This window comes from Periophthalmus magnuspinnatus, chromosome 18, assembly GCF_009829125.3.
Source record: "Periophthalmus magnuspinnatus isolate fPerMag1 chromosome 18, fPerMag1.2.pri, whole genome shotgun sequence".
NCBI lineage: Eukaryota > Metazoa > Chordata > Actinopteri > Gobiiformes > Gobiidae > Periophthalmus > Periophthalmus magnuspinnatus.
The window spans coordinates 4,621,174-4,639,506 of NC_047143.1; the positions used below are offsets into that span (position 1 = coordinate 4,621,174).

An 18,333-nucleotide genomic window follows, 5' to 3' on the forward strand; every position below is an offset into this window, starting at 1 on the left:
ATTATTTGCCTCACACAAATTTCCACAAAACTCCTCCACATTTTAAAAAGTATCCCAGGAATGTGCTCACTCCTCTGGCTTCACTGCCGCCTGACCCGCACTCCAGTTTAACGTTTTTCTGTGGCGTGATTATTATGGTCGGAACTTGCACTTTGAACACTGTTGATATGGGTTACCAGACAGAGTTGCCAAAATGTGACAGAAAATGGAGTTCAAAGCAGTTCAGTGGCATAACGACAGCCAGCCCTGACTGAGGTCTTTATCAGCAGAGGCTAAGCACTGGTAAATAGATAATGCAGATATGTAGCTAATAATAAGTTGAATAGGTCTTTTATTAGGGCTGCAACCAGACTGAAATTAGGGCTGGATGCAATATTGAATGACTATGTTTTATATTGCGATAACGATATTGTGATATTTTAATACAGTTGGCACATAAAGTTCAGTTAATGCAAAACAAAAAAAACTTTTAGACATTTGACACAAGGAATATACTACTTTTTTCCTCCATTTTCATCGTAACAATAATCAGATGCTATTTTTTGTGATCCATCTGTAAAGTGCTCAATCATGCTTGTAAATCTCTTGGTTGAGTTTCAACTATTGCACAAAAACTGCAAAAATGTAGAACTATAACAACTTTGATATGATTTTTAGACAGTTTTGGCTGTGACCTTAACAAAGTGTAATACTGTGCAAATTGCTCCAAGGTTAAATAATTACATTAAATAAAACCAAACGATTGAAATATCAGTAAAATAAAATATATACAAGTAAAGATGTAGATGAAACACTTAAGAATCCCTGGTTCTTGTTTTGACCCTATTTTGTCCCTGTGTTTCAGATTGAAGCCGGGGGGAAGGCGGCCCTGTGTCAGAGGCTTAGAGTCGGGGACGAGCTCATCACCATAAACGGGACAGTTCTCTACGGCAGCAGACAGGAGGCACTTATCCTCATCAAAGGCTCCTACAGAGTCCTCAAGCTCACCGTGCGCAGGTAAGACACTCAGCTATACGTCATAATAGAGGCTGCTGGGAATACCGGATGCCACAGTGGGGCGCCAGTGGCAAAAACCCATGTGTCCTTTGGCAAGACACTTCACCTGAGTGTGGAGTAAAATGTAAAGCGACAGGAAGACAAATGCATTATTATTATTATTATTATTTAAATGCTGCACTAGTATTTTTAATCTGTACTATTCTTCATTCAGTTGAAGTTCAAATATTTCACCTCACAATTTTGAACCCATCGTAATAAAACCATAGTCTTTGATTCATTCTCTGAAAGGCAAAGCATCGTTTTCAACATCCGTCTTGTGTTTGAAATCGTTTCGAGGAGTTCTGACCCTTTGAACCAGCGCTTTTTATCAAATAGCCCCAAATCAGAGACAGAGAAAACAAAGTCCTGCGTATCATCAGTGTTTACAGATAAAGAAGGCTGCACAGGAAGTCACCTTCGACCTCCAGGTATCAGACCAGGAAGCTGACAAGTCTCTCCTTTGCACCAACTTCGGCATTTAAAACAAAAACAGATAAACTATGAATGTATGGGCTTCCTTTACAGATGTTTTGTCCTGATACATTTGACCTTTGTGTGACCTTGTGTATTCTTGTGAAAATGTAGACTATAAACAATGATAATGAAGCTAATTTATGCCACTTACACAATCACCATAACGCAGGGTTATCACACAAAACTTTTATATGTACAGTATAATTAAAAACATGAACTGTAATAAATACATAGCAGAATGAAACACTGTAGTAGTTAGTTTGCATACAACTTACAAGTTATTTTAACCAAAAATGCCCCACTAATGCACAGGAAAAGTACTCATGATGAATATTGACCCACAAAAATTCTATCGATAATTTACTGTACGATAAGTTGATATGTTTTGAACAGCATTAAAGGTCCTGTGCGTATTTTTTTTTCGTGATGTATCTGAGCAAACCTCGTCTTGCCACAGTACAGATAGGCTTGAGGTCAAAATAAGCTTGCAGTCTGCATCTAATTAGAAAGCAATTTATTTTCCAATAATTGGGAAGTGCTATTAGCATGGTAGTTGTTGGTCTCTGAATGTTGTGAAACGTGCTTATAAACTCATCGTGGTGAATAATTAGGATGCTCTGAATGCATAAGGTAAGTGAGGAATAACTTTGGACCACTGCAAACCAGTGTTGTCATGATACTAAAATTTCAAACTTTATTCCGATACCAGGATGATAATAAAAAAGATTTAGCCAATAGAATGTGATTTTCAACATTAAATCATAATACTTTCTTTTTGCTTAGCATGTAGTCTTATATTTGTTGTCCCGGTAGGTTCTGTAGTGGTCTGTAGACGTATACTAGTCTATGTGGGTTTTTGATACTTTTGACAACCCTAGTTCTGTTCTTAACGTTTTTAAGACAGCAAAAGTCTGGTACAGCGTCTTTTAAATGTGCAATTTTATTTCAGAATGAGAGTACTCACAATTTGTTCTTTACAAAACAAAATCTGCTCCTTTTCACCAATGCTTTGTCCAAGACGTTTCTTGCGGCGGGCTAATTTACCACAGAGTAAAGTTTCATGCCAAAGTGTCAGAAGGCCGTCCACTCTCGGGTCATTCATAAAAACAGTGTTTATAGAAGAGGTGCTAACTACAAGTGGCTCCAGACGAAGGGCTTTTTCCACTGTCAAAATTACACTGCAGAGCCAGCCAAGAATACAGCATTCTACTGTACCAGGCTTCAGACAGGTTTTTAAAAGGACCTGTACTAGGGCTGTGCAATCAATGGAGTGTTAAGGTAATTGAGCTCCATTTATGATCAATTTCATATGCATGGGAGAAATCAAGTACAGTTCTTTTTAAATGGTACGCAGCCCTATTCTTGATTCAGTTGAGGTTAAAATGTTTTACCCCGTAGTTTAACACATCTTTCTAAATCCATTGTATTTTTGATTCATTCTCTCAAAGGCAAGGCATCATTTTCAACATCCATCTCGTGTTTGAAATCATCTGAAGAGCTTTTAAAATGGCAAAGTCTGTAACAAATACTCTGTAGACTTTTGTAGGAAGAAAATAGTCTATTTTTTTATGGTGAAATGGCAGACTGGTCTATCTGTATTTTTTAGACAGAGGGATATCAGTCTGGTCCCCACTCCCTTCATCACGTCTCCAGCCAGAACCAAACATGATCGTCCAATCAGATTTTTTAATTTCACTGACTCAAATTTCTCTCATCTCAGATTAATCACAATTTCAGATTTTTTCTTAATCAGTACTAGTGTTTGCTCAGTGCTACCCGGTAAGGACATGTCGCAACCTAACAGATGTGAAACTTGCATATACTTAATGAATGTTAAAAAAATGTGTTATTTGAGTTGAGGTTTTCCTGCCAGAAAATAAAGTTATTATTGCTTTTTATAGTGCCATTGAGGTGTCTGTCAAAGCAAGTATTAGTGTAGTGCAATGAAGGTGCGTGTGGTTTTGGACCTGCTCAGACGTCATTCCACAGTGGAAAAGTAAAATGGCATAATTCCTGTTAAAACATTGTTAAACACCACAATTATTGTTAGGTCATGTGACACTTTACTTCTACATATTTACCACTTTATAGCCAAAATGTGTTAAATTCTTCTGGTAGCTGAACAACTGCTCAGTTATTTGTAAACTTAATCAGGGACATAATTTCTGAAGAAATTGTACTTGCTGTTTTCAAACTTCATACTTTTACTTCAATTTGAGTAATCTATTGTATAGTGAAACACCACTCTTACTTAAGCAAGAGTACTATTACACTGTACAATATATTGAGTAAAAGTTTTGATTGCTCTTTCCATTATGAGCAAGTTTACAAGTGACAAAAGCTTTATGTTGACAAAATGAAATTTCAACATTTGAACTGTTAATCCTAAATATTAAGTAATACTCATCAGTACGTTTTACTTCTTCTTGAGTATTATCATTTTAAAGTCACAGTATTCTTACTCAAATAGAAAATGTGTCTTTTTACCAACTTCTGCCATTCCCTGGGATCCATTACACTTATTCAGTGCTTCATGAAGATGTCAGTATTTTCACCTGTGAATCTCCCTGAGTTCAGATGGGCGTGAGTGAAGTGGATTAGCCAATCGCGGACATGCATGGTCCAGCTGTATCAAAACAAATATGGCTGCTTATGAGAAAAAAAAAAGAAAAAATATATCACATAGGATAAAAAAACATGACGGATTTCTGCAGAATCTGAGAGCAAAGGACTAAACTCTTACTAATCTGAGATGAGAGAAATGTCATTTTATTCAAAATGCTGAGTGACCAATGAGCTCCTTTGTGTCACATGCGTCACTGAAATAAACAAATCTGATTGGACGATCATTGGTTCTGGCTCAAGATGTGATGAAGGGAGTGGTGATCAGACTGATACTTCTGTATAAAAATACTGAGAGGTATCAGTGTGGATTTGCTTGACACCGTCAGCCTCAATGCCATTTATGGTTTTATATTGTTACCGTTTTGAAAATCTGTCTTTATTTCTTGGGGTCTAGTTTGAGAATGGTCATTGCTCAGTGCTGCCACTTATACTGTCATATTGACTCATTGTTGACTCAACCAGAGCATCATGCAAGAATGTGACTGTACAAGCAATACCTTAATCTGTGCACCAGAAATAGCCCGAAATACCGTTACTGTGACGCGAATCCACTTAATAAAACCTCTGGCTACTTTATCTCCCTGGATCTTTGCTAGTGCCTCAGACCACTTTCTGCATACACACACATTCAGTGTCTATGGGAAAGCCCCTCACACTCAGACACATGGCAGATACTGACACAGCATTCCTCAGATCATTAGAGCGTACATGCTGGTCCACTTTAGACTCAGTTATTCTGTAAAAATATCCAATTTATACAGAAATGTAAATATCTACCTAATAGGGTGAACCCATCTGTTAGTCAGTTTTCCACACTGATTACATTTTACTTTGTCATGAAATATCTAAAAAGTAAATTCACAAATGTTGAACCTGATCATTTCTATTATTGACTAGACCCAAGAACTCACTGTATTACATCAGAAATCTAGATTTAAACAATATTCTTTTTGGCCCCCTTATCTGTATAAAATAATATTGGCCTATAGAATGTTGTGATACCATTTGAAAACGAGCAATACTATACAGGCCACAATGAAGAGCCCCTTTATTTCATAATTGTCAAACTCGGCTCCACACACTTGTTCTATATTACATTTAATGATTTGTACTTAACCCCACCCTGGTTTAAAATCGCATGGAAATAAGTTAATGGTGGTCTGCTGGTATGGCATTTTTACAGTGGCCCCATTCAGAATCAATGGTCTTTTTGAGTGTGAGAGCAGACGTGGAAAAACATAATTATAATGTAAAAGAAAAGGAAGCAAACGTGACTAAAAAGCGGTTCTGTGTGTCTCTTATGTTACGTTAGGAGCTGAGGTTTGGAGCTGAGTTGGGTTTCGTGTACAGTGTATATTTCCATGGATTTAACAAATGGAAACTAAAAGGCAGAAAGTTCCCATGTTCTTAGCACTGCTCCGGTCTAGACCACGCTAACAGCTTTTCGACATTGTTAAAGGTTGCACATTCTGCTAAATAGGGCTGTAGTCAACTGAAGGGCTACAGTCAACAGAGGGGCTATAGTCAACTGAAGAGACTCTTGGTCCATTTGAGACATGTCCTGTCGATCGATTACTCGGCTAAAAAGAGGGAGCGACAAACGCTCTCAAAACGATAATGCATCTGATCCAAACTGTACTAACAAGACCACACCAACACAGGGGTTCATCAATCAATCAAAATCACTTAATTTGTCCCCAAAGGGTAATTTAAGATGATTGAATGAATGCAATAATAAAAGAAAAGCTCAAACAAAAGGCTCAGTCCAGCTCAACACTTAGTGTCATCAGATCCTGTGTCAGGGCAGTTGGTGATGTAGCAGGCCTCAGGACTAAAGTGTGTCCCCTCTTTGTCCTCTGTGTTCCGCAACTGGGATAGCCATGTGAAAAGTCTGCAGCATTTCAGAGCTAGCTGGCTAGCAGAGCTTTCTTCAAGCAGGGTCGGCATGTATACAGGAAAAACAAACTGCTCAAATCACACCGTCCAATAGTCCTTAACTTCTGTCCTTTAAATTGTACATGCTGCGCTTCTGAGTTGGTCAAATATCCAAATATTAAGTAAAAAATGTAACATAAAAGTTTAAAAGTTTAAAAGCTTCTCGATGTGCCAGCAAGAGCAGCCAACCACAGAATCATGCAAATACAAGTTTATAGTTTATACCTATATCAATCTATATTATTATAGTTTGATATAGGTATAGTACTACTATAAACACAATTGTCACCTGTGACAATGCATTTATTTAAAGACTTTGGTGTGCCTTATTATAGCTAACTCATTGACTAACTTCTCCTTTCTGTTGTTGTCCCATATAAGTCCTTCATCTAAATAAAATAAGTCGACTGTAGATTTTGACTAGGCGACTAAAGGACTGTAGCTCTACTGATAAGTTTACTTGCGAATATATAGTTTTCTCCTTAAAAAACATTTCTTAAGCCAGGCCTTACAGTAGTAGTTGTAGCAGTATTCGGAGCACCAACGCAACTCATCATTTTAGTTTCACCATCTTCACCTCAAAGCCGTTCCCTGTTCTGACTCAGACTGGCTGCTTTGTCCTGCTCTGTCTTCTGGAGGCCGGAATGGAGCCAGGGGCTAAATTTGGCAAACCGCAGGAATTCACTGGCCCTGGTTCAGTTCAGGACAGGGGAGAAGACCACACTGTTTGGGGCTGTGAGCCGCCTTTCTGAGGGGGAGTTTATGGGAATTTTAACAAGCCAAGTGAATACAAGAGGCTCACAGCCCATGCAGTTTCAGATGAATGAGGATTTCAACAAACCCAGGATTCCAAAATGTCATGATTCAAAGTTGATAATAGACTCATTATAGGGCTGCAAGATCAATCGCAATCAAAATCACAATTTGGATGATTGCAGTTGGCAAATCACAAAGGCTGCAGTTTTTGAAGTACCATAATTTCCTTTACGAACAAAATGTCTTTCTTATTCTACATATAAACTGCTAACCCTGTAGTTTAGATCTGTACACCTGTTCTGATATGTGATATGTGTCAGTTCATATTTCAGTCTTTTTGTCAATTATTCTGTTATTAAAACATAAATTGCAAATCTAATCACAATCGCAATGCTTGTCAATCTCAGCAAATGGTGCAGCCGTGCTGAATGCAGAGCTTAGACCCTTTATCCTTTGCTTGCACAGCAGTAGTTATTGTCTGATCTCCGAGTGATAATTTCCCCACACATTTTTTCGGACGGGAACATTGTTTTGGGATGTTTTGTCGTCGTGACCCGGACGTGCTCCTTCTTTAGTATTTCCTGTTTTCGCGACCTTTTGTTAGATGTGTGTGTCCAGAGTCCAGACGTAAACCAGCGCATTCCAACGCCACTGCAGAACTTCCTGTTTGGACCCGCCCCACTTCCTGTCCTGAGCGATGTGTTGATCAGGCGAGAACAAAAGCAGTTTACTGTAGGGAGAATTCACACTGTACAGAACTGTAGACAATGATTGAGTAAATACATTTTAATTGGTTGATAAAGGTCTCATAGTGTTGATTATTCATGCCCTTGTAAAAGCAGGATGCCTTAACTTTGATATTTCAATTTTGCATCTTAAAATAATCTTTGGAGCGGAGAATAAAGGGTGCAATGGCTGTCTCACTTTGTTCCAACACTGAGTGAAGCAGTGTAAATGAGGCTAAAATCAATAGCTGTATGTTTCAAAGTTGAGCCTCATGAAGCGAATACACCTCAATTTGACTGCACCATTGTTGTATGTTGTTGCATTTACCGTGATATCTAGCAAATCCAGTTTTCGATACAGATGAATATCAGTCTGGTCCCCATACCCTCCGTTGCGTCTCGAATCCCACCAAACATGATCAATGAAGGAGCACTTTGATCACACGTAATTCTTCCTCGTAATCAGGCATATTTGTTTTGTTTTATGTCGCTGACTGGCTAATCCACCTGTCAGTCAAGCCGATCTGAACTTGGGGAGATCTAACAGTGACCAGACTCACATTTTGTAAAGTATCTGAGAAGTGTCTATTCTAAATCCCAGGTAATAGTTTTTACATTATGGTCAGTTCCACATGTAGTCTGTCATACAAAGACCACTGTAGTCCATAAACATTATAAACTGCAGGTGGAAAAGTTGACGTGGCTGAACACATGTCAAGGACCATAGTCTAACACATGAACAGGTTCAATCAGAAAGCATAATTAAAGACACTGATATGAAGCTACGGCAGAATAAACAACTTAATGACAAAGGACTTTCAAGTTTGACTCACTCTTTCATCTTAACTCACATAAACTACTGGAGAAAGAGTAATGCAAACAACAGGGACACTGAATACAAAGATTCCTGCATTTACAGTTTTCCATGTGAGGAATTTTGCTCTCTGCATTTGACCCACCCTTCACAACCAGCAACTTTTCAAGGGCTGGAGTCGACTAAAGATGTTTTTGGTTCACTAAAAACATATCCTGCTGATGGATTAGTCGGCTAAAAGGGGGCGTGGTAAAAGCTCTCTAAAAACTATTGCGTATCTCTATGTATCTGACCAAAACTGCACTTACAAGGCAACTATAACAACTATATATATACACATCTTTATACAGAAAAAAGTGCTAGAAGATTAAATGTGTGAATCATTTAGTTGACATCTTTGCATAAAAATACCCCCCAAAAAACCCAAAACACCCAAATCTTCACCTAACTCACTCACTCCTTCACTTCTTTCTCTGTTGTCTCACATAAATCATTATAATCAAAATAAAATGATTACCCTATTGTAATACAAATTTTGCTCGACTAAAAAAAACATCAACTGACTAAATGGTTAAAGGACTGCAGCCCTAAATTCACAAGACAACATGAAGAAATTTAAATGTAGACATATCGGTTGTTTAAAGGTGCACTATGTAACTTTTCACCTGCATGTCTCCACGGAGATGTTAGTTTTGCTTGTTCCACAGTATGGCATTAAACCTATTTATCATACGTTCATTTACATTAGTTTGAACTGCTGAAAAATATCAAAAAAGACAAAAAAATTAAAAGAAACCATGCATTGTTACTGTGTTTGAGTGGGGTCGCCTCTTCACAGATCTGATTTGTAACTGGGCATGTTGGAAATATATAAATTTAATGACATACTGTGGAACATTCCAGGCGCACCTTTAAATGTGTCGCTGTTTTAAAAATGAAGGCCTAGAATTGATTAGTTATTCATTATTGTGTGTTCTTTGTCTTTTTATTTAAATAGTTTAAATTCTTATATTAAATCTTACTCTAGAGCCATTTTCTGCCCAGACCACCTCCAAATGGTTTCAGTCCATATGAGCAGATTTTAAGTTGAACCCTCGTATGTTGTGATAATGCCAGGTGTATTTATAACATGCCCCAAATAGTTTTACCTATACATTTACATTACAAGGCCCTGGTCCAACCAAACATTATGACCCCATAGAAACAAAAGAAATAATTATGGTTCCCCTTCAAATCTAAACATGTGACCAGACATATAGAAGAGTCTTGGAATCTTTGAGAGGGTCCAGCACTAATCCAGGACTGAGGTTTTAAGCATGATGCCCTTCCGTTTATTCAGATGTCAGTGCACACATGACTAGGGCGGGGTATCATTAAGAGGTTGCCGATACGATACATACCTCGATACATAGGCCACTATACAATACTTATCGCGATACACTGCACTGATGATTCGATACAATACGATATATTTCTAATTGATTTGATACAATTCAGTGAAAAATAAAGGCCTTCGGGACACTTGAACAACCCCATTTTCACAAAAAATAAATATTAAATTAATTTATTATTACAGTGCGTTTTGTTTTGTGCATTTTACCAACTAGAAAAACACATCAGACTGTTACAATGGCCAATATTTCTCATCCACAGCTTATATGAGCTCCACATTTACATGTAACAGGGACAGCCTATTTTAATAATCAAAATGGTGAATCAAATGTCAAATGTTCTGCATAAACGAGTTTCTTTTCTCTATCCAAGCCTCACGAATGTAGCGCTGTGACAGAATAATTTGGTAAAATATACAAAAAAAATACTCTTGTCGATATATCAATGCAGCAACCCACGATATCGATGCTGTATCATTAAATGAAGCGATATTTCAATATTTTTGCAGATCCCTGCGCATGACCTCCTGTGGCTTGATAAAGCTACTGCCTCTTTTTGCTTTTACATGGACAAAATTATTTTACATTCTTTCCTCTCTGGTGTCTGGACTGGAGGAGGTTGCGGGTTCAATTTCACTGCTTGTTTGTTCTCGTTCAAGTGAAACATTTGGTTTGTATCTTTTCCTGGAAGACCTCAGACCCCCAAAGCTGCTGCTGCTGCCGTGGAGCGTTCACTGCCACATGCGGACTCTGTTTTTTTAAACTCCAGCAGAGAAGTGCAGTTTGGGCTGTCAAAGCGGGGTTTGCGGGCCCTGGCAAATATATGTGCTTACTGTTAAAGTTTTCCTGCATCCTGGAAAACAGAAAGCACCCAGACAATTTTAATAAGAACAATATGAAAGCATAACATTGCTTGGTCAGTTTGATATCTTAAATGGCTGGATTGAATTACCAACTGAATAGACTATATTTTTTTAATTTAACCTTTATTTAACCAAGAAAGTCCCACTGACATTCAAAGACCTTTTTTCAATGGAGTCCAGGCCAAGAGGCATCAAGGCAAGTTTATTTGTATAGCACAATTCGTACACAAAATAATTCAAAGTGCTTTAAAGAATAAGAAAGGCATTAACATCAAAACATAAATAATCATGATAAAATTAACATTAAAAGAGAAGCGTGCAGAATAAAAAAAACATCATATGGAGAGCTAAACAGAACCGTTTAATGCCTGGATTTAAACATGGACAAAGTAGAGGCCTGTCTCACATCCTCAGGAAGACTGCATCAACAACCCAAACCCCACAGACGATTACCATTGTTATTGTAATTTTAAAATGTGCTTAAATTTGTGTTGTGAAACTGGACAGCGCTTTTTGCCTTTAAAAAGCTTTAGACATACTGTGGGTAACTGTCGCACATGTGCAGTCAAAATATGATTGATAGAAAAGCTCACGATGGATTTTTCTGTTGGAATTATCTAAAATAAATAAATAAATTTTAAAAATTCAGTGGACTAGACCCGGTCCAGATCTGGATGAGACCCATCCCAGATCTGGACGAGACCCGGACTAGACAAAGACCAGACTTGGAACAGATCCTGACAAAACCAGTGCCCAGACCAGTGCCCAGACCAAGGACCAGACCAGTGCCCAGACCAGTGCCCAGACCAGTGCCCAGACCAAGGACCAGACCAAGGACCAGACCAAGGACCAGACCAAGGACCAGACCAAGGACCAGACCAAGGACCAGACCAAGGACCAGACCAAGGACCAGACCAAGGACCAGACCAGTGCCCAGACCAGTGCCCAGACCAGGTACCAGACCAGTGCCCAGACCAAGAACCAGACCAAGGACCAGACTGGAGACTCCTGAGCCAAGACTCCCTGAGAAACAATGCCATGCCCCCATTCTCTCCCTTGGTCTGAACAATGGGCATTCCTGACATTCCTCCGATCCCTCTTCCTCTCAGACCTCCTCTGATCCAACTCCGTAAAACATGAGGCTCTGACCATGTTTACGCTCACATATTCCACTGGAGACAAAAGGATGTGTCCGAGTTTACATGTGGACTTTTGTTATCAAACATAACGGTGCTAAAGACGAAAGACGAATAGACAACGAGTTTATGGAGAAACAAAAGAAAGCTTCATAATGAGACTTCATGATTTTGGATGAGAAATATCCAATTGTGATTTTTCTGATTTATTGGGGTATTGGGATTATATTTGCAACAAGAGACTAAGGCCGCGTCCGAATATCTACACTATTCTCTACTTAGGGCACTATTTAGGGGTCATGCCTTTTTTAGTTGTGGCTGAATGTTCAGTTGCTGAACGCGTAGCACTCAAAATTTCCCACAATGCACCTTGAAAAGTAGTAGGCATTATTGGTCACTAGATCGGTCAAGATAGACTCCCGTGAATTGTGCATTGAGAGTCATAAAAACGGCACAACGACAGGTCTTTAACTGGACACAACACGTCTGAATGAAGCAGATAGATAGTGCTGGTTTGGTCAATGAATTATGAGCACGCTTAAATAAACTGTCATGGTGTAAAGTTGCTAGCATTAGCCGCTTACCTTAGCTTGAGCTGTTAAAAGAGCGATAATTTCCACATCTCAGACAAAAATCAAATAATCCAGTCCACTGTGCGAGATTCAGCTTTACAAAAACTTGTATGGTTATTATTAGTCCATAAATATTTGTGTGCCAGTCCAATTTGCTCATTATTTGTGACAGAAATTCATTTTAACGGAGATTAACCTGTAGACCTGAAAGACCCGAGGGACCCGAAAGTGGTAAGCTGCAAGTCGTAGCCGCTATAGAGTCCGCTAAAAAGTGCGGGGCTGTGTAGTGAATGAGGGGTTAGGGACTAGAGTGAAGATTCAGACACAGCCAAAGAATAAAACTAAAAATATAAACTGATTAACTGATCCCCCTGCATTTCGTAATATGTTTAGGTCAAAATTACAAATGCAGGTTCTGTAATAAGATAGACAACGAAATGCTAACCACTCAGCCTCTGCATGTTAATGTAAATGTGTTTAATTGAATTGCAAATGAAAACATGTTGCAGTAGCCCTCGGTAGCTCTCAGTGGGGGGTACGTCTTTGCGTGTGGTCTGTTACAGTTCATTCTCTGGCTTTTATTAAGTGTCCCACTGAACCACAGCTCTAAAACATAACACTGTATCAGACTCTCATTTCTCTGCTTTCAGCTTTTGGGAGATTCTTTGAATTCCTTTGGGTCAAACTTTGGGTCAAAGCTGGATCTCGTGCTAAAAAGATGCCCATCACTCAGGGACAAAGCAGAACTGTGTCAGACAACAGGAAGAGAAGACGATTATTTATAAGCTGGTCTGCGGAGAGGGAGGTCAGCGTTATGGGGTTCATTGATAATCGTGATTATTCAGGTCAGAATATAATCGTAAGGACTATAACGCAATAACTGTGAGAAAGGCTGCAATGATTAATCAGAAATGATCATGACTAGTCCACTATTAAAATAATTTTAATCTCATTTTGATCATCATAATTAACTGGACCAGACAAAAAAGATCTTTTATAAGTAAGACATAGGCCTGTCACAATAATCACTATATCGCCTTATCGTTCAATTTATGAAGCTGGAACAATATTTCTTTGGGGTCAATATTTATCATGTGAACTGAGCTGATGAATTTTAAGTAATAAATGTTTGAATTAACAACTTAACTATGACTCATTACAGATGCAGACTAAGGACTAAAGTGTTTAATTTTAACAATATTGTAGATGTAGAATAGTTTTTGTGGTTTAAGTCTGCTGTTTGGTTATTGTGTCAGCTTCTAAATTTGTTAACAGGCCTAGAAATGAACCTCATTGTACAATAGAAATAATTACTGGACTAGTCGGCTACTATAAAAATTATTAGTACAGTGTTTTCATTTACAAATTTACATGAGAATATTTTGATATTTTAGCACACTTGACCCTGAACCAACACATTTACAAGCATGTTTTAGCACATTTCAAAACAAAAACAAAAAAACAACATAATCGGATCATTCTTATGTGGATAATGTGTACAATACATACATTTTAATCCAGTTACTGTACATCTGTAAACAGCCTAAACAAAATCGCAATTTGAGGCGACACAATTGGCAAATCAGGAAGGCTGTAGTTTTTGAATTAGCATAATTTCTTCCAAAACAACAAAATCTCCTGTCTTATTCTGGATAAAAACTGCAAAAGTACTGTAGCCCTGTCGTTCAGATCTGTACCAACATGTTCTGAAATGTGATTCTTGTATTAGTCTTTTTGTCAGTTCTTCTGGACATGTTTTAAAATGTAAACTTTGAACAGAAATCCATTATTAAAACAAATTCCAAATGCTTGTCAGAGAAAAAAAAAAAACACAAAAAAATACAATTATTTTTCCCCCCCAATCGTCCAGCCATACTCCAACTCATTAAATCCATTTGAACCCTCCTTGGAGAGCGATAGAACGCCTTGTTTTTCCCATAGCTCATGCATACCAGGTAATCAGCCATGTTCCTATAGCCCATAGAAGAATGCAGGAAAAGGAGAGGTCCCCTTTAGTTGGTCTGGCACAAAGCTCTGTTTGTGTGTGCACAGGCCCTGGACGCAGTGAGTAATGTGGTAAGCGCTCTGTACCCGGCTCCCGCGTGAGTCGTTAAACAAATACAGTCCACTTACGGCGTCGGCCCTGATCACATGTGAAGTGTGGGGTTGTTTAAACGCCATAGAAAGTCATAGCATCATTAATGTTATAGGAGCTGTCACAGAGGGCTAGGGGGGAAATATATAAGACCATTTGATCCGTGGGTTCGCTGTTTGTGTTGTGAGAATGGAGAGTCTGACCCACTATAATGCAGCCTTGTTTCCACTGCAGTAAACTATATGGGTCACTGTGTGTAAATTGTGTTTAATTGACAACGTTTGTAAAGGTATGGTCTGAGTTTCATTCACAAACATTTTTTTTTCCATGTATTGCGAACCTGATCAGAACATTCAAACAAATATGTACCGGTATGTATCGTTCGTATTTGAATTACCTGGACGTATTACAGTATTTTCTGATCTGTTATAATGTTGTTTACATAGCATACCTGGAGCTACGTTTTGTTTCATTGACACATGTTTAACCGTCTTTTGTACTTTTGTGTTACAAATGCTTCCCGACACATAAAAGTGCTATCAAAGTGGGCTAAATAATAGTTTTTCTACCTTCAATTGCTCAAATCTTGTGTCAACTTGTTTTCTGTACAAATATATTTAAAAATATTTTACATATGGGCCATATAAGATGCAAAAGTCTACATTGTTTACACCCCCAAAACACAAAATCTGCAATATTTTCAAAACTAAAAGTCTGAAGCGGATTATTTGAGGTGATTTTATTAGACCGTTACATATGTCAGTAATCTATGTCAGCAATCTATCTCAACTTTGGTTTTGGTTCATTATTGTGCTGTAGCAATTCCGTTGCTTCTCTCAAACAGAAAACACCTTGTGATGTCATCATGTGGTAATACAGGAAGTGCTCCACTGTGTTTTTAAACTCCATATACCTTCAGTAGAATCATTTGGATGATTTCAGCCCTGGAATTGCCCATATCTACTCACTAAAGGTAAAAGGAGCTGTTAACTTGAAAACTACTGCTTCATGACATCACAAGGTGGCACAGAGCATTTTGAGCTTTTGAGATGTAGACAGACTAATAATAAACGGTTACTCAAACGTGTGATTGAAACAAAACTCAACTCTGAGTATGTTTTTGATGAGGTAAGATTTTAACATGATGTAAAGCTCACAAATCAGTTTTTGTGTAATATATAAGACTTTTTAATGATTGAGACTTCTAACTTTAAAAATGGCTCTCCAGCGCCACCTGCAAAGTTATTATGAAATGGAAAATTATATCTCTATGACACTGGCAAGATTGAATCAAATGTCAAGCCAGGGTTGATATGCAGCCCTTCTGAAGTCCCTAGGGCTATGAGGGCCCTTTATCACTGCTTTCACTTTTAATATAATGCACTTATATACATAAGTAAAGGAAAAAAGAAAAAAAAAAAAACAAACAACTAAAAATAAAAATCTATGGAATGCAATATATAGCCATAGCAGTTCCCACACATTTTGGGCTTATCGTTCTTTTTGTTTAAAGTAACAAGAATTTGAAACAATATGGTCCATGTCAGCTGTTAGCCAGTGATGACAGACAAAAGGCTAACAAGGCTAGCTCTGATTACACTCACTGAGTCTGACTGCAGCCCCTAAGGCAAACAAACAAGTGATAAGATCTAAAGACAAAGAGAGACAGAAGAGACAGAAGAGACAGGAGGGGAGGAGGGAGGGGAGAGAAAGAGAGAGAGAGAGAAGGAGGAGACCAAAACTCTAAATGTAAACATAAAAGTAGATTTTTAAAACTAATTTGGAATAAATCAACATTATTATTGTTATCAGTTAAACGAATATTACATTTGAACATGGGTTGTCAAATATTTAAAGGCATCTTAAAAACAGAATTAGTTCATTTTAAAAGGTTTGCCGTGGTCCAAACCTATTCCTCATTTACCTTATGCATTCTGAGCATCCTAATTATTCACCACGATGAGTTTAGAAGTGTTTTCACAATTCTCAGGGAAAATGTAGAGTAAAAACAATAAAGCTAACAACAACTAGCATGCTAACAGTGCATTTCCTGATTATCATACAATAAAATGCTTTATAATTAAATGCAGGCAGAATACAGTGGACTTATTTTGACCTCAAGTGGTGCTTCGACAATATATCTGTACTGAGGCTGGACTCATTTTGGGTACTTAAAGAAATTACATCTGACAAGAACAAGGAGCGTGTGGAGGAGGGAGGACAGTTTATCCTTCACCCATCTCCTGGAGAATGTTTGGAATCTGTAGAGCACATGCACTTTACCCACAATGCACTTGGAGACGTCTGCGACCCACGACTCCGCGCCGCGCTTTGAACATGGCTGTGCGTTGTTTTTTTGTTTTTTGGGGGGTTTTTTTGTGTGTGTGTTTTTATTGTCTTGTTGTTTGGTAGGTTAAACTTTAACCCACATCTGACCAGTCTACCCCAGGAGACTGCGTTCTGTCTGGGTGTAATGTCTCCTGCTGCGCCTCCCTCTGCGATAGGGACTGGACAAGATCTCATGCCACAAGATCTTGTAAGATAAAAATGATCTTGTAAGATTTGTTTTTCATGTGTTGGAGGACATAAAAGGGATTTGCACTGGTTAGTTACACCTCCTGAGAAGCTGTAGTTCCAAAAAGACACTGGCTGCGGTTACATACATATTCAAAATCGGATTATTATCAGATTTTCGTCTTGTCTTCTCGTCTCGTGGAAATTGTGTCTCTTCCCACACCACAACCCTCCGCTCCAGGGCCCACGTCTGACCCGTCTACACCTAGAGAGAACGCAGTCTCCTGGGGTAATGTCGTTTGCTGCGCCTGGTGTCTGGAGGAAGTGTTCAGACTTGATTAGCTGTGAATGTGTTAAGGAGGTGTCTGCAGTCAGGAGTCACCATTAATGCTATTTACAGGGAATGGTTTGCATAGTTTAGGATTTGGGTTGCAAGTTTGAGAAAATACAATTTAATTTTATTTAATAATGTCACTGTCTTTATTATAAAAGCTCTTTTGGTCACCCATAATTTTAAACAGAATAATCTGAAGTGAGAGAAATGTTAGTGAGAGTTCAGTGCTTCTCTCATTGACTCTGCAGAAATCCGCCATGTTTTTCAGTTCCCTATGATATTTTTTTTCCTTTCTTTTTTTGTCATAAGCAGCCATAATTGTTTTGATACGGACGGATCATGCACGGCCCTGATTGGCTAATCCACCTGTCAGTCACCATCATCTGAACTCACATCTCAGTTAAGTATCAGAAAAATTTGTATTCTGGATCCCAGGCAACGTATACCGATTACAATGATCAAAATACAACTTTTAGTCCAATTCGTTAATGTAGCCCAAATAAAACTATGATTACATTTACCTTACAGTTTTACAGTTTAGGCCTTTAAGTCAAATAACATTTCTACCCGACAATAATAAGCCATCTTAGCCCAGTGCCCTATTTGTGACCGACTGACCCACAAAGATCACATCGAAATGAAAAAGGGAAATCGCTGGCTCCGAGGTCAATGCTTTAAAACTATTCTCCATTGTGGCCAATATTTTTACGCCAAAACGAACGCTAACGGAAGCTTGTTGCTGATAAGCGATTTGACAACGTATAATAAATCATCTATAGCAACGTTAGCATTGTTTTAGCTAGGTATTTTTACAGTTGGCGCCCATCCTTTTCAACAGTCTCTATCTGTCACCAGCTTTTGTTGTCATGTCGAAATGCCAAAGTAGAAAAATCCCCTCTTGTTTGATTGTGTAAATGCTTTTTTTTTTTTTTTTGTTAAATTTGAAAAACCATTAAGGAGCGGTAAAAGAGGAAGTAGCGGCACATTTTTGTACTGCGAAACAATAAGACTCAGAGCTATTATTTTAGCAGCGGGCTAACACTTTATCTGCACTCAGCAAT

At 38.3% G+C, this 18,333-nt stretch overlaps 1 protein-coding gene across 1 annotated transcript in view; it reads left to right on the forward strand.

The window, feature by feature from the left end:
* Positions 1-18,333, forward strand: part of shroom4 (shroom family member 4) — a 73,498-nt gene that overhangs the window by 23,108 nt on the left and 32,057 nt on the right. The window contains exon 2 of the mRNA XM_033984098.2: positions 845-996. Within this exon, the coding sequence (XP_033839989.2) occupies positions 845-996 (152 nt within the window). The remainder of the gene's footprint in view (positions 1-844; positions 997-18,333) is intronic.